The following is a 27,231-nucleotide window of genomic DNA, read 5'->3' on the forward strand; positions in this document are numbered from 1 at the left end:
AAGAAACGTGTCAGTTTCCTTTTTATATACAGGTTTACATCTATTTACACTGTACATTTATGCCAAAATAAATCATCAGTATGTCAAATCATATTGTGCACACCACAGCGATGCTGAGAAACATCAGGGGTCTTCGCCAAAACTCCCCAGGTAACATTAATTTTTACAAGCACACACACAAGTTCACACAACGTCATTAGATGGGTTGTCGTCACACACATCAACGTTCAGTTCCGACTTCTGATTCTGATGTCCATAACTGCCTCTGTGTCGACAGACGTGACCATTAATGCTGGTTGTTTCAAACCTGGTTTGGCATTTTGTTTCATAAGGCCAAAACATCTGCAATCCAACAGCTGAGAAACTAATTCAAACAGAAATTTGTGGATACGACAGTATAACAGACAAGCTCACATTAGCCGCCTCACCGCGGTGAGTCACAGAACTAGACGAGACAAGACAAAGCATGCCGCTTCACCGGTGCATTTATTTCATTTTCACGTCAGGTGCTCGTCGTTTTCAACTCGCAAAGCAAAACTCACTAAAATGTGCATCCTAAGAGCAGGACCGTCGAAACCTGGGAAATTTCCAATGACAATTTGTTTTCACTCGAGAAAACGTTAAGCGATGAGATGCAATCATAGCCAATAACAAAAATATTTTATGTTATGGGTTCAGTATAAGTTCAACTCATATGGGGCACAATGGGAATTTTTTGTTTTGATTTTAAATGTAGTCATCTATATGTTTATAAATTGTATTATTATACAAAAATGTAAATAAATGAATAAATATATTCAATAATAATAATAATAATAACCAGTCAGAAAATATTTGGTGTTTAAAGACATGTTAGGAGTTAAAATTGTTAACAACATTTGGGATATAATGTGGCAAATCATCTTTAAAATCAGCTTTGATCTTTAAATGAATAAACATTTGAATTTAGTATTAATAATAATAACAACTACAGGTACAGTTAAATGTAAACTTCAAAACAAATCAGTTATTTAGGGTGAAGAACTTTGAGGTTTTAAAATGTGCTTGTATTTTTGTTAAAAGCCCTGGACATTTTAATTGAAAAAATATTGATTATTAAAATCTGCAAAGTTGTCCAAATTGGCCTTTTTAAAGTGGGACTACTTTTCTAAGTGGATGAACGTCTAGTTATTAATATAAGGTGTATTTTTACATTTATTGTCTAGCCAATTATACTTGGTAACTGACATTATGCCACAAATGCTGTCAATATTAATTGTATTTGTATTAATTGGGTCCCACTTTATAATGGGTGTATTTAACTTATGTACTAACATTTAAATTAGTAATTTGATACAATGCACTTATTGTGTACATACATGTTTTTACGTTGTACTTATCTCTTACCTGCATACAATTAAAGCTGTAATTACATATATAATTATATTTAACCCACCCTTAAACCTACCCATCCCACCAAACCTGTCCCCAGCCTTACCCGTATCCAAAAGTGTTTTGCAATACAATATGAACACAATAAATACATGACTTATTTTTGATGCAAGTACATAGTAGTTAAAGACACCTAATATAAAGTGCGACCATTCCTGTATCCAGAACGTTTCTTTAAATAAAAAGTTAAATAAAGCCAAATTTGGACCAATAAGATTGCACTATGGGCAAGACTTCACAGTATGACGCAATAGAAAACAAATGACAAAAATTCAGAAGAACATGTAACAGAAATCTTTTATCAATTGATGCTTTCTTTATCAACCATGAATTCAAGCGACGACCCTGCTTACAAGTCCAAATAAAATAATTCACACTCATTTTCATCCATCCTTTTAGTTACTCCTTTAAACCACCTTCAACGACTGAGAAAGTACTCTAAGTTTTGAATATTTTTTTAGGTCTTGCTCTCACTTTGGTCTGTTTTTGGTCTTTGAACTCTTCTCTCCCACTCTCTTTGTGTCTTTTGAGGACTCGTCTGTCACAGCGTGTTAGTCGAGGGGGGAGGACAAGCTGCGAGAAACGTCTGGCAGTGATATTCACGTCTAACGTCTGCTTTGACACTAAGAGCACATGCATATGTAGGGGAGAAAAGTGATGGATGTTTCACTTACTGAAGGACTGCGTGTGTGTATGTATGTGTGCTTCAAGTCGAACGAATATGAACGGATGTCCTAACCCTGAAGTTAACCCTTACGTTGACCTAGAAATGTTTTCACTGTTGTACATAAATATTGCTTATCTACAGTACATTGCCTTATAATTTCAAGTAAGGAGTTTGCTTCTTCAATGAAGTTTTGTAGTCTGTTATAATAAGTATAGATATTTCTCCTAATTTAACTGTTGACATGGTAACAATTTGAAACCTTCCCTTTCTATATTTGCCTTTTCTCTGTTACATAAGTAACACATTAAGAGGCGACAGAAATCCCAAGCAAACGCAGCATACAAAATGTTTTTCGGAAAACAAAATGTGATAGTATTGCTATTATATCCTGCAGACTTGCCATTTATAACTCACATTATACTAACCTCGACGCTAGGCTAATGCTGCCTTCAAGTCATGTTGGAATGATCGTGTTCACGAGATGAGACCGTATGAATAAGATCGCAATGTTGCAATTAGCGTAGTTATTTTCATTGAGCACAGACTTTGTGAGTTGAGGGCATGTTGATTCAAGAATTATGCCAGAAGCTAATTGCCATCATAATAAGCTGTAATTGTGAATGTTCATGGCACAATTCAGTTTGCACACATTTTGTGCACTGTTCATGAGGAATAACCAAAAAGCTTGCAACAAAATATACTTATTAACCGGTTTATGAGCTGACAAGCTTGTGGAACTAAACTACATTGCACATCATTCTCTAAAGCAGAGATTCCCAAACTTTTTTTGTTCCTTATTTACCTAAAATATTTACGTGAAGTATCCCCTGAGATTTTAAGTTAACATTTCAATAATTTAACAACACATTTGCATGTTCATGGGTTCTCTGACGCCGGTTAATTTTCAAATCATATGCAGGTAAACTTTGTATATTAAGTGTTTTTTTTTTTTTATTTGATCATTATTTGAATTATTCATTATTTATTTCAATTTGATTTATTTATTATTAGGTCTTCATTAAACAAATACTCCATGAAGTTACCCCATGAAATCCTGCTCAAAAGAATCAATTACACACATTTATCCAAGTTAATTTATGCCCAAAAAGTGAACACTGCAAAACTAATTTTGAACAAAAATAGTGGAGAACAAAATCATCACTAAAAAGTTGTGAAAAAGGCACAAAAATAATAGAACTATGGCAGTTGTCTTAAATGTAATAAATTAAATAAATTAAAATAAATACTAGATGAATGTTCTGATGCATATTTAATCATTTATTTAGTAAATGTTAGTAAATAGTTTAATAAATGTAAGCATGTCTTTATAACGAATAAAAATGTATCCTCCTCAGTTGAGCTTTTGAAGCTTCCATTCAATAATTGAATGCAATATCCCAAATTTTGCATAAAAATATGTGGACGGAACCTCTGCAACATTGTAAAGAAAAAGAAAAAGTTTGAAGTTGTAAATAAAACAACAATTACTGGAGTACCTTTTTCAAGAAAATATTATTTCAGTCTTTCATCAACATTTTGTTTAATTTAATGTTACTTGCTGTTTCTTGGTAATAATTAGTGAAAATTGTTTCTACACCATTTTTTTTTGTGTGTATTTGACTTTATGCTGTTGCAAAATTTTTATTAATTTTGTGTCTATTTTATTCCAGCCAAAATCCTGCTGTAATTATGATGTCTCAAACTTTGCATTAAGACTTGAAGGCAGCATAAGTACTGTAAGGAATCAATCGTATGATCCAACCATCAACACATACACAAATACAGACAGCAACAAACGCACACAAACACACACACCAAGTCAAAGACGCACAAACAATCACATGACTTACATTATATTTTCTGCTTCCGCTCTTTTTCTTTAGTTAAGTTCTAAATTGCACGTCTTATTTTGGAGGGAACTTCTTCAGCCCTTTTGGAAATGAAAAGAAATGAACAGCGTTTTGGCAGCGTTGAACTCACATAGGCAGTGTCATTGCATACTGGTTAAGTGGTTGATGCAATCCTCTGCAAGATGTGTACGTTACATGAGGAATGCTAGTTTAGATAAAAGGATTTCTGTGGTTCTGTTTCTACAACAAAGGCGTATATGTCGACGCACGCTTCAAACGCACACTCCTTTCTTGTCTATCTCATTTTGCTTTGGAAGAAATTTAGCAACGTACTCTAAGTCTACGCAAGTACAGAAATGCTTTGGCCAATGCATTGTAAGCGTGCCATCCTGATGTACATACTTAGGATGTGTTCACATTTTGCAGCTTTGGTTCCATTAAAATGAGCTCTGGTGCGATTGCTCTGTTAGTGCGATTCATTTGAATAAGTGTAAACGCTGCCATCCGAATCTTGGTGTGCACCAAACAAGTGGACCGAGAGTCCTGAAAATGTGGGTATCTGTGCACTTCCAAATGAACTGTGGTGGAAATATGAGCACAACACAGACCAAACACATCTAAACTAACCCAAGACAGGACGTGATGTCACAAGATGCGACCCTAAAAAGGAAAGAACGCTCAAGAATACCTGGTTCTTCTCGTCATAGAAGCTACGTTGCCTATTACACTTCGGTACAGGTGTCGGAAACGCCGTCACTTTCGAGCAGATCTTCGTAACGGAGGAATTCCTGGTACTGTTACACATTTTATGAGCTTTTCGTGAGTTCTCAGCTGGTAAAAATACCATCATATGTACGTACGCACATACAATGAGCGGATTTAGCCCAGCACACGGCATTGTTTTAGATGTTCCTTAAGTTCTGTTGCAAAATATACGTCATACAAGTTTTGTATCTTCAGGTTCGGTGTGAACACACCCTTATGCTGGGTTCTGTAGTATGTAATCATACCATAGCGCCTCTAGTGGTAACACTGAGAATTCAACACGTTCTTGCATTGTGTTACTAAGTTCCCGTTTACACCTGATGTTAAAAAGCATTTTTGTCAATCTGATCACAATTAGAAAACGCTAAATACAGGTATAAATGGGGTCTAAAACATTTCGAGCTTGTCTACTTTTGACCCATTCAACCAGGTTGCTTTTGTAGTGTAGTCGCTCATGTGGTCAAATACGTTCAGAGAGCCACAAAAGCGTCAGCATTACTGGACATGTTTTAAGAAAGCCCACCAAAACAATCAATTCAAACTTCACTATGTTGTACCAAAACTTTTCAGATCACTCGTAAGCAGCATAATTCATTCATTCAATCGTATTCGTGCACAGTACTTGGCGCTCCTCGAAAGTGTGACAAAATAAGAGGGGAGGGTCTTGACAAAATCCAAACACAAGTGGATGCATCTTAATACCAGGTGGAAACGGGACTTAATTGTACAATGCATGAAATCAAGCTTACATGGCTAGAAAAAACAAGCATTCAAGTACTTGCGTAGACCCACTAACAATTCTCGTTTTTTTGTCCATATTTAGTTTTATACACTTATTGGAATGTCCTAAAATTGTTTAAACATATTTCCCCTATGCACTTGAACTGATCCAGTTAATTAAAGTGAGCTTAAATTTTAATGTTTTCCCATTTTTTTTTAACAAGACCTCTTTTTTTTCTGTCACATAACAGCACCCACAGTACATACAGACGACGAAGAGTTCCAACGAATTTCTACACTGTTCCGAGAAAAAACATCAAGAGGTGACGAAGTCCAATACATAACAAGCTCATCCCTCCTTCAACTAGGTATTGCACTGTGGTTGCGATCCTTCGGGATCTTTCCGTACGCTCAGAGGGACGGCACAAGGGAGGTGAGACACAAAAATGGCAATATAGGGGTCTGTTCGGGAGATTGTTTTCAGCCGTTTCAAGTTCAGCGATTGAAGTTGATAGAAGTCACTCTGTTCCACGGTCCAGCTGTTCAGAGAACAGTCGAGTTGTCAAACTTTTTCTCAAGGAAGACGAGTCTGTTTACCTCTCTCAGTTACGCAAGACTTTCTCTCCCAGTCTTCTTGGCAGTGCTTAGCCTCTTTTTGGTGGGAAAAAATAAAAGCAGTGAATAAAGGAAGGATCTCCATAAACAAACTGCAGGAAAAAAAATTGAGAAGGGAGAAAGAGAGACAGAGAGAGAGAGAAAGAGAAAGAAAGATAGTTGGATGGCTTTTGGTACCCGTGTTTAAACTTGTGCATATCAACAGGGTTTTGAAGGTGTTGTTTACTTTTGGTGGGCGGGTCCTTCAAGCTTTGAGAGCGTGCCATTGGGCAACAGCAGTGCGCGGACGACTCATCATGTCTTTCCAATGTTTTACCTCTGCTGGGCCACTCTTCCATGAGAGATAGATCTACAAATATGGTATGAAAAGAAGAGAAGGAGAGAAGAAGAAGGTGGAAGAAACAAGTAAGCATTGTGTTTTCCATAAAATTTACCAACACCAAAAAAGTTACAAACTGAAAAACCGCAACACAACACATAAATATATGTTTATATATATATATATATATATATATATATATATATATATATATATATATATATATATATATATATATATATATATATACACACAGTGCTATGCATAAGTTTAGACACCCATGCTAAAGTTGACTAAAAAGAGGAATACCTAGAGATTGGCATGGTTTTATTTCAGTTAGCCTAATAGCTGGTTTGATTTGCATTGAGAGATGATCTTATGGAAAGTACCCCATGCCAATCTCTAGGTATGGTGAAGGCTATGTGATGATGTGGGGCTATTTTAATTCCAAAGGCCAAGGGAACTTTATCAGGATGTATAGTATCCTGGATCCATGAAGTAACTGGCCTTTAAAAATAAAAATCTGCCTGCCTCTATGGGAATTTAACATAGGGGTGTCCAGACTTATGCACCCTGTATTTTAAGGAAGAACATTTATTTATTTACGATACATTATTCATTCACAAAGAAAATTGGTGTCCTTAAAGGATGGATTTTTCCTAATTTTTTTAATTAAGGCATTAATTTCATTTTCCAAAAGATGATTTTTTATTCCTCTTTTTAGTCAACTTTAGCATGGGTGTCTAAACTTATGCATAGCACTGTATATATATATACACTCTGAACAAAATTATAAACGCAACACTTTTGTTTTTGCCCCCATTTTTCATGAGCTGAACTCAAAGATCTAAGATTTTTTCTATGTACACAAAAGGCCTATTTCTCTCAAATATTGTTAACAAATCTGTCTAAATCTATATGTTAGTGAGCACTTCTCCTTTGCCGAGATAATCCATCCACCTCACAGGTGTGGCATATCAAGATGCTGATTAGACAGCATGATTATTGCACAGGTGTGCCTTAGGCTGGCCACAATAAAAGGGCACTCTAAAATGTGCAGTTTTACTGTATTGGATATTCATCCACGACCATCACCTCATGTTGCAGCATGATAATGCATGGCCCCATGTTGCAAGGATCTGTACACAATTCCTGGAAGCTGAAAACATCCCAGTTCTTGCATGGCCAGCATACTCACCGGACATGTCACCCATTGAGCATGTTTGGGATGCTCTGGATCGGCGTATACGACAGCGTGTTCCAGGTCCAGCAACTTCGCAGAGCCATTGAAGAGGAGTGGACCAACATTCCACCGGCCACAATCAATAACCTTTTTTTTTGTACTGGGGGGGGGACCCCAATGTTTTGTGTACATAGAAAAAGTCTTAGATCTTTGAGTTCAGCTCATGAAAAATGGGGGCAAAAACTAAAGTGTTGCATTTATAATTTAGTTTTATCCCCCAGCCCCAGAGTGTATGTGTGTGAATGTCCCCGTGACATCGCACCTTGCCTATGACATCATTGCGGCTCAGTCTGTCCTTATCCATGACTGTGATGACGATGGTGGTCTCTCTGAGGACGTGAGCGGGGACATCGAAGGGGAAGGACTCATTAAATACTGGGTTCAAACACCTCTTCATCACCACCGTCTTCTTCTTCTCCACTCGTTTATCTTTGTTCATCAGCCACACTTTGACGTAGGGGTCTGAAACACACGCAAACAGGCAAAAGTCCACAGTGAGTTGCGTCCAGGGAATCAGAATTCCTGTGATGAATTATAAATTTCATTCGAGATAATTATTGTGCAGACGGCATCTTGACAAGGACACTTAATTTCCACAGAAATCCCACATGCACAGAATATAACTATATTATATTTGCATTTATTCACTTAGCAGATGCTTTGCAGAATAACTTCCAGTGCATTCAAGGTAAGCACATATACAGTGTGTCCTGTGAGAATTTAACACATGATGGTGTGCTAGTTTCATATTCTAGCAGCTGAGCTATATGGTTATATTTATGATTCATCTATGAGGTTTTATGGGTGTATGTTCATACCGGATGTTCCCCCGATGTCCATGGCTTTGAGATTGCGTGCCTTGACGATGCTCACAGTGATGGTGTTGGCAGTGGGATTGTAACACAAAGACAAAAGGAGGTCTCCTCGACTCCCCTGAAGAAATGAACACAGTAAGGTCAGTACCGGACCGGTTCATTGGTCACGCAAGTGGATGGTTCATATGAGGTCCCAATTTTTTTTATGTGAAATAACCAGGCAAACCCAAACCTCTTTTTATTTTTGTAATTTTTTACAAGTATTTTTTCAATAATTTATTATCTAATTTACATTTTTATTTAACATTATTGTATATGTCACACTATATTGTATACTATAAACACCATATTAAATATATTTAATTATATATAATATAATAATGTATATTTCATAGGATATTTAATTTGTGTTCTGGTTGTTATTCCACTCATATATCATATATCTATTTCACACAATGTATTGTGTGTCTCAGATTTATAATTTCTGTTACCATCTCTTTTTGTGTCTACCTGTAAATATATAATAATAAATAAATATATGTTTATTAAACATGCTTTTTAAAAGATATGACAGTCAGATTAGTTTTGGTAACAGGACTGAGAAAAATGCATCCATCTTCCACTTAAAAACCTAAACTAAAGTTACTTGAGATGGACCAAAACATATTTTGAATAGTTAAATATATGTATTATTAGATTCAGTAAAAAAAAAAAAAAAAAAAAAAAAATTTTAAAAGTTGTATTTGACACCCATTGGTGGGAATAGACCATATACACATATACTGTACAAGTTAATGAATGCAAATCAGACACTCAATAATAAAAAAATTTAAAACGAAAATGTGCACTGTGATATTTGGTCAAGCTTTGGCTGAAAAAAAAACAAAAAATCATCATATATCACCTGATTAATAATCTGAACCATATATTGCCTATTACTAAGTTCTATTCACCTAATACCAATCGAGTGATTTCATGAAATATTTGTACTTATAACAACTGATTTGTCACACGGCAGGACCATTTCAATGAACTATGAAGTTGTAGTCGGAACCCTGCAGCTTCAAACACTAACTACATCACAGGCGATGGACTTTTCACACCGGAATCAATGAATCTGTGGGTGATCTTTTGGACGCCCCATGCCAGAAAACTCTTTCAGGAGAACTTCAAAGCCTCTGTGCAAACGACACATTTGTGCCCCTTTTGTTCTTGTGTAAAAGGGCTAAAACGTTTGACAGCACCCAGCGTGTCATTACTTGAGGCATGACAAGCTCTGCACATCATAATCAACCCACTGCACAATTAATGTTGTATTGTCCCTTTCCCTACTCCCTAGCCGACCCCATTCTGTCACTTCATCTCTGCTTTTCCTTGACTATTATTGGCATCTGTTGTTCCTTCATTGGTGTCTTTGGCTCCTTCCTTCTGCCCGTGCAGAACTCTGCAAAAGCTCTTCAAATTTCATAATGCTTGAAAGGTAACTGAGTACAGAGACACGCTGATATACTCACACTTCCATCGCTGCAGGGTTTCAGCTCCTTCCAGAGGGTCTGCATGTGGGCCAGATCCATCTTGTTCAGGGGGATGGACACCTCCCCTATAGGGTCATTTCTGCTAAAACGGTCATAATCTAGCACTTGCAGGTACAATGTGCGTTGCACCACCTTCTCAAATGGGAACCCTGTGAGAGATATGAGAGGGGGATAATTTTAGCCAAAATTATTTACAGCTCACAATGGGGTCCAAAAATACCGTGGACCGGCTCCAGGGTGTTCATTGACCATCTGATGCATACTGCATACAACACTGGAGAGCCTTTTGTTTGCACTGGGAAACAATTGCGAAGAAGAACTAATATATAAACTATCATTTATTTAATTCGGTTTAACACATTTGTTTGAGGTAATTGTTGCAAACCCGATGAAAGACGTGAAATGATAATAATTTTTTCTTGAGCAGCAAATCAGAGAATGATTTCTGAAGGATCATGTGACACTGAAGACTAGAGTAATGATTTATTTCTTCACAGAAATAAATTCCATTTTAAAATATATTAAAATTGAAAACAGTTATTTTAAATTGTAATAATATTTCACAATTTGACAGTATTTTTGATCAAATAAATGCTGTCTTGGTGAGCATAAGAGACTTCTTTCAAAAACATTTAAAAAAAATATTACTCACCCCAAACTTTAGAATGGTAGTGTATGTTTGCTTGCAATACATTTTATTTTAGAAAATTTTAAATGAATATAATAAAAATACTTGCTAATTATGAATAGCTGTCATGGCGGTGTTGTTACAGCAGGGTCTAACAAGTCAATGCTAATCAGCCAATTATAATAATATTTCACAATATTACTGTTTTTACTGTATTTTTGATTACATAAATGCAGCCTTGGTGAGCATTAGAGAATGTTCAAAACATTTTCAAAAACATGAAAACATCTTTTGAACAGTATGGGTTGAATTTTAATTGAAAACTTCAGATTTTTAGGCTTTTCACAATATATTTAAACAGACTTGGGCAACATTTAGCTGTGATGTGAATTTAGTTTTTATGCCGAGTCAAAAGTCTGGCTACACGAGGAAAACCACCTTTAAATTACATAAAGACAAGGAATTCAAAATACATAATAATGTAGTGAGATGTAAAAACAAACTGACCTTCAAATAGGAAGGTCTCGTTCCAATGAGGGTTGAGGTTCTTTCTTTTGACCTTGGTCTCAAGTTTGTGCTTCTTGTCTGGCAGAAGGTAGAGTTTGACAAATGGGTCTGAAGTTCCAGAAAAGTCTTTCGCAGGAAGATCCTGACCCTTCAGGATTTTTACTGTTAGTGTGGAGTCCTGAAAACTGTATCCCACGCTGAACTGGATGCGTCCCAACTTCTCGCACACGGGTCCTTCGTGTTCCTCTTCCTCAGATCCTGGGGACAACTTACAAACCAAAGTGGACAAAATTGTCATTAAACAGCTGCTTTCTTTTTGAAACAGGTTTCAAAGTGCAAGTTTTTGACACTACAAAAACGTGAATTTGTGAAAACGGTGACATCAGGTTCATACATATTACGTGTTCAGTGGCACGTAGTGTTTCTTTGTAAACTGACATCGCCAACTACTGGCCTGTCATGCATAATACAGCGTTTTTAGTCATAGGCGCAGATGTGAAAGGGGATCAATTTGACAATGTTTGTACGAAAAAAAATGTCGTCATGTAAACGTACCCCTGAATCTGATTCATGACTTTTAAGAACCAGTTCTTTTTATATAATCATTCATAATCACTCACAAACTCACTAGTTATCAAGTTTAAATACAAAAACATATATAAAGATATTTCTAATTGTAAATTCATTTTTTGTGTTATGTATTTGTTTGCTTATGAGAGTATCACAGTATTAGATTAACAGCATGCTAACGTGCTGTTAGTTATGTTAGTTAGTTAGTAGCTATTGTTTTGAATCAATAATGTAACGGACTACCCTGCCGCCTAAACATGATTAACAAAACATTATGGCGGGATACTTTCCAACGAGTTGTGATTTTTTACAACATTATTTGTACATTTGAACATTAATATGTGGTGAAGGGCGAAAAGTTAGGGACCAGCTGGTGGTCTTAACAAACACCTTAGTAATCCATCACTTAAAGTGGTCTGACAAGTAGCGGCATATCGAATTAATGAACTCCCATCCGTGTCAGGACCTTGGCTGAAAGTTGTGCTTAATTTGACACGCCATGCCCCGATGCCTGGATCCCCCCTAGTGGGACTCAAAGCTGCGAGAGGCGCCCTCTTAAAGAGGAAGCACCATCATTAGCCCTCATCACTTCTCTTTAAAAACGCCTTACCACCCACGTAATGACACACGGACCCTGTGAAGGCCGTCATGCGCGGTTCCTTCAGCACATTGTACCAGTTCTAATTACCGGCTTTTTAGAGGTAAGTTGCCTTTGACACATCTGTCTGTGTGACTGACTGCAGTAACGGAGCGCACCAATTACACACAATCCATCCCTGTGTTTAAAGGATTCCCATCAAATCTAGTGCTGCTTTAGAGAGGAAAAACAAAAAGAAAACAGTCCACAGCCACAGGTTCACATTACCATCACCAGATCACTCGTGACGGAGTTGGCCAGGTCTGAGACGGAAGAGTTCGCGTCTGTCCGGCGGTTGCTCTCATCTGGGGTCTGACCTTTGGGGCTGCTGCCGGGTTTATTAGATCTGAGGAAGAACCACAAGAGAAAAGTGTCACTTTTATAGCATGTATGTTAAAATACTTTCTTCTATCTTACTACTTCATTTGCACCTGTAAGCTGTGCATTGCTTGACTTTGCTAAAGTTCGGCTGGGAAACATTGCCTTGATAGACCGTGCTGGTAGAGGCTGTAACAACACCACTATTACCAGCCATTCAAAATTAGCAAATATTTTTATTATATGAATTCAAATCAAATGTATTGCAAGCAGGATACACTTCCTTTCTAAAGTTTGGGGTCAATAAGATTTTTAAAAATGTATTTGAAATAAGTCTCTTATGCTCATCAAGGCTGAAGGCTATTTGATGAAAAATACAGTTAAAACTGTAATATTGTGAAATATTATTACAATTTAAAATAACTTTTCTCTATTTTAGTATATTTTAAAATGTAATTTATTTCTGTGATGGAAAGCTGAATTTTCAGCATCATCACTTCAGTCACATGATCCTTCAGAAATCATTCTAATAGTTTGATTTGCTGCTCGAGAAACATTTATTATCATCAATATTGAAAACCCTTGTGCTGCTTAATATTTGCATGGAAATTTGGACACAAAAAACATGGACATTTTTTAAAATATTTTATTTTTATTTTTATTCTTTGATGAATAGAAAGCTCAACAAACAATGTAAAATACTTTACTGGCACTTTTAATCAATTTAACAATTTATATTCTTTACTGAATAAATGTATTGATTTTCTTTTTTAAAAAATGACCCTAAACTTTTGTATGTATCACAAATATGACCCTTTGTATGTATCACTAATATTGCATTATCGTACAGCAGATTTTTTTTTTGGATGAGTTCTTAAACATCTTGCTCAAGGACTATTAAGCTGTTTAACGGTGGGTTAAATGAAAGACATATTGAACATAATTCAATAAATACAAAAAGCATTTCTAAAAAGATTAATCAAATGAAAAAAAAAAAAGAAAGAAAAAAAAGCTTAGAGAACTGCGCCATTAGCTTAGCAAAAAGCTAACAGCAATCTCTCTGCATATAAAGTGTCCCAAATCACTCATTGATGAGGTTTCATTTCAGTTGTAGGTAGTAGACAGCAAGGCAGCTCACTAGGTTTTGGAACAGAGACTGAGTGATGCCACACTGAGCTACTGTCAGACATTTGTCCTCACTGGGAAGCTAAAAAATGTAATACAATTTGTAATTGTAATAAATCCATATTTGTAATACAAGAACATTACAGTTCTGTGGAGATTTGGAATCAATAATAAAGGCAAGAACAAGAAAATGAAGTGAAAGTGAAAAATGAAGTGAAAGTGAAGCCAACAATGTTATAACTGAGATTAAGTGTATGAGGAAAAGACACAACAAAGAAGGTGCTGTGAGGCAAGATCTACTATAAAGCATTACATTCAGTATTTACTCAGTTTAGAACAGTGAGGAGATAAAAGGATGGGAAAACAGTGAGATAAAACGGTGCTTTTCCTGTTAAAGAATTTTCAGATCAAAAGAAAGCCAAAGCACAAACAAGATTATAATCATATAGCAAAAGAGTCTAACATGAATTTTGAAGAGAAAACAGCAGTGGATGGATGGAGTCTGAAAATCATCCTGATGGGACTCCCATCCGGACTCTTTAAGGATGGGAATTGTAATGAATTTAATGATTCTATTACATATTCCAATTTCACTTAGGGCCTAATCGTTTCTTAATGGTTTTCAATGAACTTACCGGGTCCATGATGACTTAATTAATGATCTTTTTGGTGCTTTTGAGGAAGCAATTGGCCCTAACTATACTAAACAAAACCTAGAGTGAATTGCTCTGACAAACATAGGCTTTGTTCCAAAACCTAGTGAGTGCTTATGTATTTGTCACGGATTGGCTGAAGATGAAGACGATTGTCACGTGTTGCCTTAGTTGTGGTTTCGTTTTCTGTCAGTATATGTTTAGTCACCTGTTTTCCTGTGTTAATTTGTTCTCCTGACATTTTCCCGCCACTAATCTGTTGTCATGGACACTCATTCACGATCATCATGGTGTATTTAAGTTCCTAATTTCCTTTCTTTCATTTTTGAGTATGTTTTGTGCTATGTATCTATCTATCTATCTATCTATCTATCTATCTATCTATCTATCTATCTATCTATCTATCTATCTATCTATCTATCTATCTATCTATCTATCTATCTATCTATCTATCTATCTATCTATCTATCTGTCTATCTATCTATCTATCTATCTATACAAACAAAACTCTGTTCTGAATGTGTAACTGTAAGTAGATACTGTCAAAATAAACCAGTCCGAAATTACACTCAATTATAGTGAGTGTCACGAGCCTTAAAAACCACAATACACTAATGGTTGTAGTTTGATTTTTTTAGCTGGATGTGATCATAAAATAATGACCTTCGATTCAGTACGATCATGCTTCATTAATTATAAAAAATGAGACTCAAGCAAACAATTCATTCCCAAATGAATGCGAGAAACGTTTTTCATGTTCCTTTAAAATGATAAGTGTACACATTGAACAACCATTTCTTTTTAAAACTGAAATCGGCTCTTAAAAAGAACCGGTTCTTGATTTTCAACCCTACTGACACACTATATAGAAAAATCGGTGACCAAATGTGTGCTAACAGTAATGGCGCCCCTCCGGTTATTACAAGTCACAGTGGGACTGAAAGAGTCCAGCACTAATAGACCTATGATGAGTTTGTAGTTATATGGCTGCCAGAGGGGGGAGACGAATAGCCGCCTTTGACTTTTTGTCCCCGGGGAAAGAAAGGGAGAAGAAACAAGTGCTGTTGGCACGGCAACGGCTGGAGAGATGGCAAGAGCACTTGGTGTGTGGAATGCTGGGAGATATGGCTCATCGCTGGCTTGAGAGTGACAGGCAGACTCATGGAGGGGAAGACAGACACACCGTCTGAAGAGTGATGATCCACTCACCCATAAACACATACACAGAAGACAGCGACAGTCATCATTTCTTCAACACCCTGTCTGAATTCGTCTCCGTAAGAGAAATCTCCCTGTAACGATGACTGGTACGGCACGGTCAGTGTCCGAGGGGTTAAAAGTGACCATAAAAGCTGCTTGGGAAACCATCTCCTTATGTTCAGAGTGACATGACAGAAAATCGTTCAAAAGTCTCAGATCAATCAGTCCTACATGTAGTTAACTTTATCTGGATCCTTAAAAGTCAAAATTAAAGAGAAAAATAGAGTTAAAAAAAAAGAAAACTTTTCTCATTTACTCTTCCTGATGTTTTTCCAAACTTATTTTTTCCTCCAAACAATGGAAGTTAATGAGATCTAATGTTGTTTTGGTCCCCACTGACTTTTAATGCATGGAGAAAAACACTTCGAATGATGATTTAAATGCTGACAGACTTTTCATTTTTGACTGAGCTGTCCCTTTAAGAGTTTGCAACCTGAATTAATCAGGACAAATATAACTTGATTTCATCACAAATTATTTATGAAAAATGTTTTTCACAAAATCCACCCTACATTTTTCTCGTTCGAGAAGCAGTTTCTCTCAGATAGCTCAATAGCTAGCCTATTTTTTTTCGAAAAACATACAAATATAAATTATATTACCAAGAGTGTGCATTAAACGGGATACTGTATGTAGAATTCAGAAACCCTTGTTATTAGTGACGCTGGTGGTTGTTAAGTGAACTGCAGCCAGCAACATATTGCTCATGCTTACACTCAATGTACAAGAGACTGAATGTGATTCAAGGCCCCAATATACTCATCGCAAAATTCTTTTTCGTTCTTCGCTTAGAAGTAAAAAGTTGGAAATACAGCGGACATCCCGCCACCGTCCACACGACTGAGAGCGACGTTATGTGCTGCGCGCTTTCCTCTCAATAACAAAATAAAAAATGTGGCCTGGCACCAGAATACAGGTTTTTTAGTCGTTTTCGCGGATCCATGAGAATGGGGATTGTTTTGACAATGATGTCGTCTGAACGCGGAAAACTCAAAGGAAAAACTTCTTCGTTTTAAGCATATCGTTGTCGTGTAAACGTTCCCTAGATCTGGCTATGCGAGTGTTACATGTCTGTTTGTTTTTGGACTTCCTTCTGTGTTCATTTTGTTCAGTTTCCCGCCACTCCTTGTTTCCATGACCACAGTCTTCATTAGTTCATTTGGTTCAGCTGTGTGTCTTTCATTATCTTGTTAATCAGTCTAATTATTTCCTCCCTATCACCTGTGTATTTAAGTCTGAGTCTTGTGCTGCCTAGTTGTCCTGTGTTTCCTAATCTCCTGAGCATTTCTGTACGTTTAAAGTTTATGATTAATAAAGACTGCTGTATAGAGATCCTGTTTCCTTGTTGCTACAACCAGACACCTAACAGTGAGACTACAGTTTGAATTAATCGCTTTTCTTTGCATGACAAATTATGACATTACAGTACAGAATAGCTCCTTTGGCATTATCCTGAACATTGTATAAGCATTCATTTCATATGTCATTGTACAGAAGAGAGCTTCTCAGGAGCGTGTGCAAATGTCACATCCTTTGGATTTCCCAGGCGAAACCGGGAGTCCTCCACATAAAAATCAGTCTACAGGCTTTTGAAGACAACCTACAGGAAGTTGGGGAAGGTCTCATTTTATTACGTTTCTTTACAAGCTGTTCACACATTTGCAATACAAAAAGTGATTAATACATGAAAATTCTTAAATATAGCCCACTGACAATGTTCATTTCAGACTTTCCAAGACACATATTTAGCTGCACATCCCAAGTCCCTATAAGTTTCCTCCCACTATATCAATTACGCAATATCCAAGGTTTCCTTTGGATTTTTACATAACCATGAACGAGTATCTGTAGGGCAACTTGGAAGAGATGCAGCCTTTATTACTTAAGGTTTTCATATCTAAACTCCTTCCATTGGTGGAAGATCAGGAGGTCATCACAGCTTTCACTGCATTAATGTCTCCCGCAGGGTTGGATGGAGATTGTGTAAGCATCAGATTTTAATTAGCGCACTCTGCTTAGGTTGTTATAACCTTCGAGAGAGTGTTTCAGGGGTTCTATTGTGATACTAAGGTCAACATTAGACTAAAAGCAACACAAAACGATTGCATTTGCATTCATATTCATTTTCTTGGCGGGTGGTTTCTTACCAAAGTGACCTACAGGAATGTGAATATATTGTACCATGACAATTACATCAGGTACAAAATACAGTCTGGGACTAGATTGACGTAAGCCTCTCTGGGTGACAGGAGATGGCCAGCTGGGTGATTATTTATAACCTGTGTTGTGCACAAAAACACACAGAACAAGCCCGACATTATGACAGTGCCATTTTTTAAATGCTTAACACTGAAAGAATGATAAAGACACAAAATAGTCTGAAACCCTTAAAGGCAGAAAACATGCAATTAGAAATATTTACAATAATTCAACAAAATCGGTGGAGGAAGCACTAAACCTTCAAGAAAATATTGATCATCAACCTCAGGTACTCATTTTACAAATTAAAATGTATATAAGCCCTATAAAAACAACAACAACTGGAAAACATTTTCCAATAAAGAATGATATAGATTTGAAAAAAAAGAAGCAGAGTAAAAGGTTTTGCTGAACTAGCCCTTTCATCTCAATTCCAGGCTTTAATTGAGGCCTGAATCACAAAAATAAAACACATGCACACGTGACAGGCCTAGCATCCTTTCCATCAAAATCTGAGCACTAAATCTCTCTACAAAACAACAACAAAACAACATCAACGCATGGCTGCTATTAACTCAGTTTGAGCTTTTAGTGTCTGACAGATACAGGAGCTTTGAGATAACATTGTTCTGATGTTAGATCAAGCTCTTCTCAGCTTCTGGCAACGTTTGCAAAAACTTCTAGACAAAAAGTCTCTTCATCTACATGTATCCGGATACATTTGAAAACAGCATTTTCGTTTAAAAACGCTCTCCGTCCACACTAGCGTTTTCTGACGTTTCAGTGTGGATGAGAGACTTTTGGAAACCGCTTGTAAACACTAAATTCACCTCACTGCGCATGGGTAAAACCTCACAAAAGCTCACGGAGATGATACAGACGGAAAAATAAATAGTAAAGTTATCTCGCAATTCTTCTGACAGGATCATTTTATTTAGCAAAATATCTCACCATTCACTGATGCGTCCAGGTCACCCTCAGTCATCATATGTTTGGTCTAAAACACAACTGCTCTCATGTATTGCCTCAGGACAGCACTTGTGAGTAAATTTTCTGCCATCTTTGCAGGACTGTGATATGAAGAGTGTGCAAAGTAACATATTTTAGCAACTGTGTGAAAGTGAAGCACATAACATTCACAATACCGGTATAAACATGATATCTATTGGTACAATATGCATCACATGACTTGGTTTTAAATACCTCCGTTTTGACAGTTCACACTACAACGCAAAAGTGTGGACTGAAGGCCAAAACGGAGAGAAAAAGATGTGTTTTCAAATGAAAATGTATTAGTGTGGACAAGGCCTGAAAGCTACAGGCAGGGGAGTTTTTATCAGGGTTGGAGCTAAACTCTGCAGGACTATAGGTCTCCAGGACCGGAGTTCACCACCTCTGGCTTATTATAGGCTATATATTAGGGCTGTCAAGGTTAAAGGGATACTTCACCGATTAGCATTAAGCTTTGTATCAGTAGAAATCCGGTAGTATTTTCGAATGACCGTGCTTCCCTCCCTCATGTCCCCCTGAGACGAGAGATTTCTGTATTGTGTGTCTGCAAAAAAACCTCAGATGACGCAAAAATCACCATTTTGCATCATCAGAGGCTTTTTTGGCCAGAGGCGAGAGACTACAGCCAATAGTAGGAGCTCGTTCTGCATGTTTTCAACCCGCCCATTGGGGGTGGGATCTCACGATAAAACGGCGTCTTTTCAGTTTCGAGTCAACTAGTAGCCTAGTTGTATCATTTAATCCGATACTGCCCTCTGTAACCGGTAGGCGTGGCTTGGGAGTGGCCTCGTAGGGTAGCGAAGCAAGTGCATTCTGGGAGTTGTTGTCTTTCTGTCTTCTGTTGCTCCTCAGAGAAAAAATTGTATTGCTCAGATGTTGCTCTTTCAGCAGGTCTTTCTTTACTACAGATAAATCTAGAAAGATTCTGTTGTTTTTGCTTTCTTCTACAACAACCCTTTCTCCTCTCAGTCCGCAATGGGATCGCCTGGACATGCTCAGTGGCCCGATCTGGCCCTGCTGTCTAATTGAATCCATGTAACAGGGTCTCTGTTCACCTTACCTACACCACAGTAAGGGTGAAAAGGTGCCTCCAGGACTAGAGCATGATTTTGGATGTAGTCCTGGACAGCCCTGGAATCGCAACTTGTAAAACATACAGCAATGGACACTCATTAAGCACATGGCTACTTAATATGCATGTGTCATGCATTACTTAATGAAACCCAGTTTGTCAACTGGTTGTGGTTGTTACTAATTTGGAGGTTTCTTTGGTTCGGGACACAACAAACGGCCCAGAGTTTGAGATGGGACGATCTTATCATTTGAAATGAATATCTGGTTTTGTGTTCATCAAGTTCCAAAGAAAAAAGAAAAATAAAGAAATATAATAAATATAAAAATAACTTTTATAGGTAAAGTACCTAAAAGAAATATAATATAGCTTATTATTAGTAAAGTACCTAATTCACTGCATTATTAAAAAAAGGGTTATGTAATACACTACTGATGTTTTAATTTTTTTTAAGTCTGTTATTTTCACCAAAGCTGCATTTGTGATCAAAATACAGTAAAAAAAAAGAAAAAAAGTGCTATAGTAAAAAAAAAAAATTTTATTCCTGTGATGCAAAGCTGCATTTTCAGCATCATTACTCCAGACTTCAGTGTCACATGATCCTTCAGAAATCATTTTAATATGCTGATTTGCTGCTCAAGAAATATTTCTTATGATCATTAATGTTGGAAACAGTTGTGCTGCTTAATATTTTCTGGAAACCATCATATATTTTTTTCAAGATTTTTGATGAATAGAAAGTTTAAAAAAAACAACAACCAGCATTTATTTGAAATAAAAATCGTTTTTAAGTTTATAAAGGTCTTTACTGTGTTCTTGTCATCAATTTAAAGGGGGGGGTGAAATGCTATTTCATGCATACTGAGTTTTTTACACTGTTAAAGAGTTGGATTCCCATGCTAAACATGGACAAAGTTTCAAAAATTAAATTGTACGTTTGAAGGAGTATTTCTGTGCCAAAAATTGTCCTTCCGGTTTGTCACAAGTTTCGGAAAGTTTTTTTCGAGTATGGGCATGTGTGACGTCAGATGTAACGGAATTTCCTTATACGGGTCCTAAGGGCACTTCTCCGGTAAGATCGCGGGCGCGCGCGCACTCGTACACCAGAGCAAGAGAGCGAAAGCAGTACCTCATCTAAGCGCTCTGCTCGGCTTTAGGGAAGTCAGTGTCACCAAAGAAGTGGGTTTTTGGTTGCCAGGGCAAGACAAACCTGCACAGATTCCCAAAGAACCCAGCGTTAAGGGAATAGTGGATGCAGTTTGTTTTTCCGGGGCAAAAACGAGTTGAGCAAGACTGTTTCCCTGCATTTCGACAATGATTGTTTTATAAACAAAGCCCAGATCACGGATTTGCAGATCGTCTAATGCTTAAGGATCGAGCAGTCACAATGATAAAGTTCCGCAGTCGTGCGTTGGAACCGCAGGCGGTGAGTAAAACTGTTGAACAAATGTCTCTGTGTGTTGTTAACGTTACTAGCTCGGCGCGTTAGCACAGCTTTAACACATCGCCCACACGGCCCGCCCCCAGCCGCTCGGTTTTTTACGGAAAGACTCGGTACAGTCTATCTTTCACTTATAAATATAATAAAACTAAAGACTTTTTGGAGATATGAACGATGCAATACTACTCTATAGGTACTCAAGATTAACAGGAGATTGAGTGAAAATGAGCATTTCCCCCCCCCCCTTTAATGCATCCTTGCTGAATAAAAGTATTATTATTATTAATAAAAGTATTTCTTAAAAAAAAGTCTACTGCAAAACGACCAGAATCTATCACTAAAGTATATGACAGTCAATGAATGTAGTTTATGATTAATTCTTATTACACAGAGTAAAACTGGCCGTGTATTTTTGTGGCCGTCAGGCAGGTTATTTGTAACTGTCATAGTAGAAGTAAACTAATGAGGTGTTTACTGTATCAGTGTACATATGTGTGTGTTGTTTCCTCAGAGATGTTTGAGTGTCCTGCTCTGAACTGAAGATACAGATGAAACGTTCCTCAGCTCGTGGGCCTGACACTCATGTGGCCTGACAGCTCACCGCCACTCAGCATGCCAACAGACACCACTTCAGTATACAGCACAGACAAAAACCTTATATCACTGTACACCTCATTTTATATCACTCTACTTTTCACAATATATTGTTATTCATGCTGGAATTTTAACAAATTCTTGAAACTGATCCCCCCCCCCCCCTATTCATTAAATAAATTAATGAAGAAGAAAGCCAAAATAGTAGATGTCATAAATGTAAATTATCCACTGTTTTGTAGAGTGCACAAGAAGTGCTTTTCCCCATTTTTGAACTGTCACCGTTAGCAGATTTTACTAATAGACCTACCAATCTCAGTGTAAAAATAAAATAATGAAGCTGTCATCTTTCTAAAGTTATTTTTACCCCCCTGTAATTTAGCTCCAAATCTCAGGTGAAAATTGCCATTTTGACCTCCTCTACAAATTAGTGGATTAATCAGTCATTAAACATTCATGACATTTAATATTTTGGCTTTCTTCTTGCATGATGTTTGTCTTTCTACAGAAAAAATATGAACAAAATTACAAATTTGAGCCGGGGAAGTTTCTGAAATTTGGTTGATTTGACATGGAAATCCCCAGATAACTTTCTGGTTGAATGAGTCACATTTGAAACTGTAAAATAGCTGACACACATCAACATAAATCTATATTAATGCGCCACGTAGCAACGTGCTGTGAGATGGGAGAAAATGATATAAATTTAGAGGAAGAAGAAGGAGAAGACCAGGGTGGATAACTGAAGGGAATGCTGGGGCAATGGGGTGGGAGGAAATGAAAGCAGTGAACATATGAGGCAGGGATGGAGTGAGAGATGAGCATGACAATGTGGAGGCGTGTTGATACACATGTGCATGATGCATGGAGCTAAACTGTCAACATGTGGACAGACTGGAGGAGAGACACCAGAGCCGTCGCTGCATGATGGATGATGTTCGCATGAAAATCCAACCGCCTGTGGAGAACTGAAAGCCGGACACATATGAGTGAGCTGTTGGATCCACTGGTGCTAAACCACATTATTGCTTGATGATGGGATGATATGTGAAGAGTTTGACTCCCGTTTCTTTCATTACGCGAAAAGCGTAACACTAAACACATAAAAGAAACCATGTTCTGAATTTGGTGTAAACCAAGGATAGTCATTAAAACCTTGATGCATCGAACACAGTGTAAGGCTGTGTTCAGAATAGCATTCCACCATACTGCTTGTAATATTTCTAGGGCTGCAACTGCTAATCGGAAAAAACGATACTGAAAATAACCGTCAAAAATGTTAATTAATCGCGTATGCGCTAGCAACCACCTACAACACCCTAGCATCCACATAGCAACCACCTATAACATCCTAGCAACTACCCAGAACACTCTAGCAACCACCTAGAACACTCTAGTATCCACATAGCAACCACACCCTAGCAACTACTCAGAACACCCTAGCAACCACAGAGCAACTACCTACAACACCCTAGCAACCACCTACAACACCTTAGCATCCACATAGCAACCACACCCCAGCCACATCCCAAAACACCCTAGCAACCACATAGCAATCACCTATAACACCCTAGAAACTATCCATAACACTCTAGCAACCACATAGAACACCCTAGCATCCACATAGCAACCACACCCCAGCAACCACCTATAACACCCTAGAGCAACTACTCAGAACACTCTAGCAACCACCTAGAACACCCTAGTATCCACATAGCAACTATACTCTAGCAACTACCCAGAACACCCTAGCAACCACAGAGCAACTACTCAGAACACTCTAGCTTCCACATAGCAACCACACCCTAGCAACTACCCAGAACACCCTAGCATCAAATTCAATTCAAATCAATTCACATTTATTTGTATGGCGCTTTTCACAATACATTGTTTCAAAGCAGCGTTACAGAAAATGCATGTCTACATTACAATTTAGAGTGATCTATTATCAGAGATGACTGTGTCCAAGTTTTGTATTTCAGATAACAGCACATCCATGTTCTGCGTCATATTTTATGTATAATTTCATAACATCCACATAGCAACCACAACCTAACAACTACCCAGAACCGCCTAGCAACCACAAAGCAACTACCTAGAACACCCTAGAAACCACCCAGAGCACCCTAGCAACCACAGAGCAACTACCTAAAACACTCTAGCAACCACCCAAAACACCCTAGCAACCACAAAGCAACCAACCAGAACACCCTAGAAAATACAAAGCAACCTCTCAAAAAACTCTAGCAACCACATAGCAACCACCTATAACACCCTAGCAACTACAGAGCACGCTAGCAACCACCTAGAACACCCTAGCATCCAAATAGCAACCACACCTTATCAACTACCCAGAACACCATAGCAACCAAAGATAAACCACCCAGAACTCTCTAGCAACCACCTATATCACCCTAGCAACTACAGAACACTCTAGCAACCACCTAGAACACCCTAGCAACCACAGAGCAACCCAGAACACTCTAACAACCACCCAGAACACCCTAGCATCCATATAGCAACTACACCCAATCAACTACCCAGAATCGATCAAAAGTGACACATCCATGTGCTGCTGTTGTTGTGCGTCAAATTTTATGTATAATTTTGTGGCCACCATCTCCTTTATTAAATGGTGTTGGATGAAAGTGTCCAGAGAGCAGGTGCAGACGCCGCTGACTGACATCTCCCCGTCTGCTGTTTCCATTTGATCACGCATCACTGTTAGTTAGCTGGACAGCTGCTGCCGCACATCTCATTTTAAATTCAATTTGTCTATGTTCCTCCACAATTAAACGCCCTTTGACACCAACACACATGTGACACACAGAATGCAATTTTTACCCCTGGAACACGATTGGGTGAGTTTTGAATAGCTATTGGGATGGTTTTGTTACACAAACCTGGCAACCCTGATACAGAGTGAATTACATGAAAACATACTTAGGTCACATTTAATTTTCTTTCATAAGAAAGAAAGGATAGAATTGATAAATTAAGCTATTTTAAGACCACTTAGGTTTTTTACACTGTGGAATTTTTTTTTCATGACTATTATGCACATTTTCCACACAATTTCTAATTACTGTAATACAGCACCAATATAAACAATACCAATAATATTCATTATATATATATATATATATATATATATATATATATAGTATATGTATAGTATATATATATATATATATATATATATATATATAGTATATGTATAGTATATATATATATATATATATACTGTATATATATATATATAGGAATTATATATATATATATATATAGGAATTTTTTCCTCAGAATTACGTGATATAAAGTTGCAATTGCAAGTTATAAAGTCAGAATTGCGTGATATAAACTCGCAATTGCGAGAAATGGATCTGCTCGTGCATGAAGTTAAAGCGCACCATCTACGGGACAAGCCGGATTCCACCATATCTTTATGTACACAATAATAATCTTTTACATTGTAATCCTTTTATTTTTAATATTTGGCATGTTTGTGTGCTGCTGCATGTGTGTGTAATAAACAGAGTGTACGCGCATAGTGCACCTGCCTATAGGAGCATATTACTAATGCGCCCTTTAAACAACAAAAATAAATAAATACTGCAACATTGACTTCAGACCAGGTTTTAGTTGGTCAATGGCGCAGTCTATTTCAGTTGCCTCAAAATAGCAACGCGTCAACAATGCGCCCGAACACACCTCGTTTTCAGACCAGCACGCCCAGGGGCGCACAAATAGGCGCAAATGCATTTGCTATTTAAACAACGTGGCGCAGGACATGAAAATGATAACTGCGTCGGGCTGAAACTAGCAAAAAACACTTGCGTCGTGCCTGGCGCCGCATTGCGCCGGGTGTAAGATAGGGCCCTATAACTCGCAATTGCGAGTTTATATTTCACAATTCTGAGAAAAGAGTATTTTATATATTTTAAATATAAAATACTATATATTATATTATATAATATTTATAAATATTATAAACTCGCAAATGCGTGTTAAAGGCAGAATTGCCAGATATAAACATAAACTTACGTACAGTTTATATCTCGCAATTCTGACATGCGAGATGTAAACTCGCAATTTGTGAGATAAAAAGTCGCAAATATCTTTTAAAATGTTTTAGTCTGTGGCCGAAACAAGCTTCCATGGGGATACAGTAATAAATAACACAACAAATTTTAAGAGAGGAGTAAAATTTAAAAGATTTTACAAAATGTGATTTATAGGCTGACAAATTGAACTTGCTCTGTTTAACAAAAATATTATCCGATTTGTACAGTTTATTAATTTTTTTATTTATTTAATGCATGCTTTCTAAAAAATCTGATAAATAAGATTAAAAACGGTACTTTTTATTCTATTGAAAATCCCAAACTTTGAAAGTAAAAATAAGTCTTGTAAAAATAAAGCTGTAATGTTCATATCTGCTTCGTTTTGACACAAATACATAATTCATATAAGAACAGTTTGCATTTGTGCTTCTGTTGTGGATCTTTCTAGGGAGTTTCTCCTCGCCACGGTCGCCTTTAGCTGCTCACTGGGGTTTCAAGGCAATATTCTCTGTTAAATTACTTTGGAACAATATTTATTGTGAGAAGTACTGTGCACATTCAGTTAAGCTAAAAATATTTTTCATCAGATTTAAACAGCTAATTTTACTCTAAAATTAGGACCTGTCAACAAATGCTGTCAACAATACAAAATACATATCTTGCAGATAATTTTGTAATCATTTGTTTCGGCTTTAGTACAATGACAGTTAAAAAAAAAAATTCATTTAGGAAACATTCTGCCTTTGTAATATCACACTTGCAATTTTTCTCACACAGTTTACACATATACAGGTGCCGAAAAGTTTGAAAACGGCTGATCTACAGCACTAAAGCTGTGAATGATGTAACAGAGCTCATTGTATACCCTAGACTGATACAGTCCAGTGCACTAGACCATCATCCCTTATAAAAGATGCCGATGACCTGTCGGACACATATGCTTCGCGCACCGGCGGAGCTCTGAACCATGTAGCCTAGCGACCCGTCTTCTTCCGTCTACCCTGTCGCCAAACAGGCCGGAGAGTGTTACTGTTAAAGCTGTATTTATGTCCTGTGTGCGCGTGTGTGTGTAGTCACAAGCTCACTAAGCCCAATGCTGTCATGCTTGGCCGGTCTTTATTTCCATATCACTAGGAGGATGATATTGAGCCAGCCCAGCCCTGCCTCTCTGGCTCAGTGCTTCCATCGCTAT

The 27,231-nt window shown here is 37.3% G+C and overlaps 1 protein-coding gene across 3 annotated transcripts in view; it reads right to left on the bottom strand.

The window, feature by feature from the left end:
- Window positions 1–1,490: 1,490 nt before the first annotated feature.
- The window catches only part of syt7b (synaptotagmin VIIb), a 136,765-nt gene continuing 111,024 nt past the window's right edge, over window positions 1,491–27,231 (bottom strand). For 2 of the 3 annotated variants that reach the window (XM_079866502.1, XM_079866503.1), the window contains 7 exons: window positions 12,531–12,648; window positions 11,096–11,363; window positions 9,940–10,109; window positions 8,429–8,543; window positions 7,873–8,072; window positions 6,275–6,397; window positions 1,491–6,140 (listed from right to left, as the gene is read on the bottom strand). In XM_079866502.1, coding sequence (XP_079722628.1) covers window positions 6,293–6,397; window positions 7,873–8,072; window positions 8,429–8,543; window positions 9,940–10,109; window positions 11,096–11,363; window positions 12,531–12,648 — 976 coding nt within the window. In that variant the 3' untranslated portion in view covers window positions 1,491–6,140; window positions 6,275–6,292. Of the gene's footprint in view, window positions 6,141–6,225; window positions 6,398–7,872; window positions 8,073–8,428; window positions 8,544–9,939; window positions 10,110–11,095; window positions 11,364–12,530; window positions 12,649–27,231 lie in introns of all 3 variants that reach the window. The other variant, XR_013820552.1, reaches the window with a different exon arrangement.

The sequence above is a fragment of the Squalius cephalus genome, assembly GCF_949319135.1.
Source record: "Squalius cephalus genome assembly, chromosome: 3".
Classification (NCBI taxonomy): domain Eukaryota; kingdom Metazoa; phylum Chordata; class Actinopteri; order Cypriniformes; family Leuciscidae; genus Squalius; species Squalius cephalus.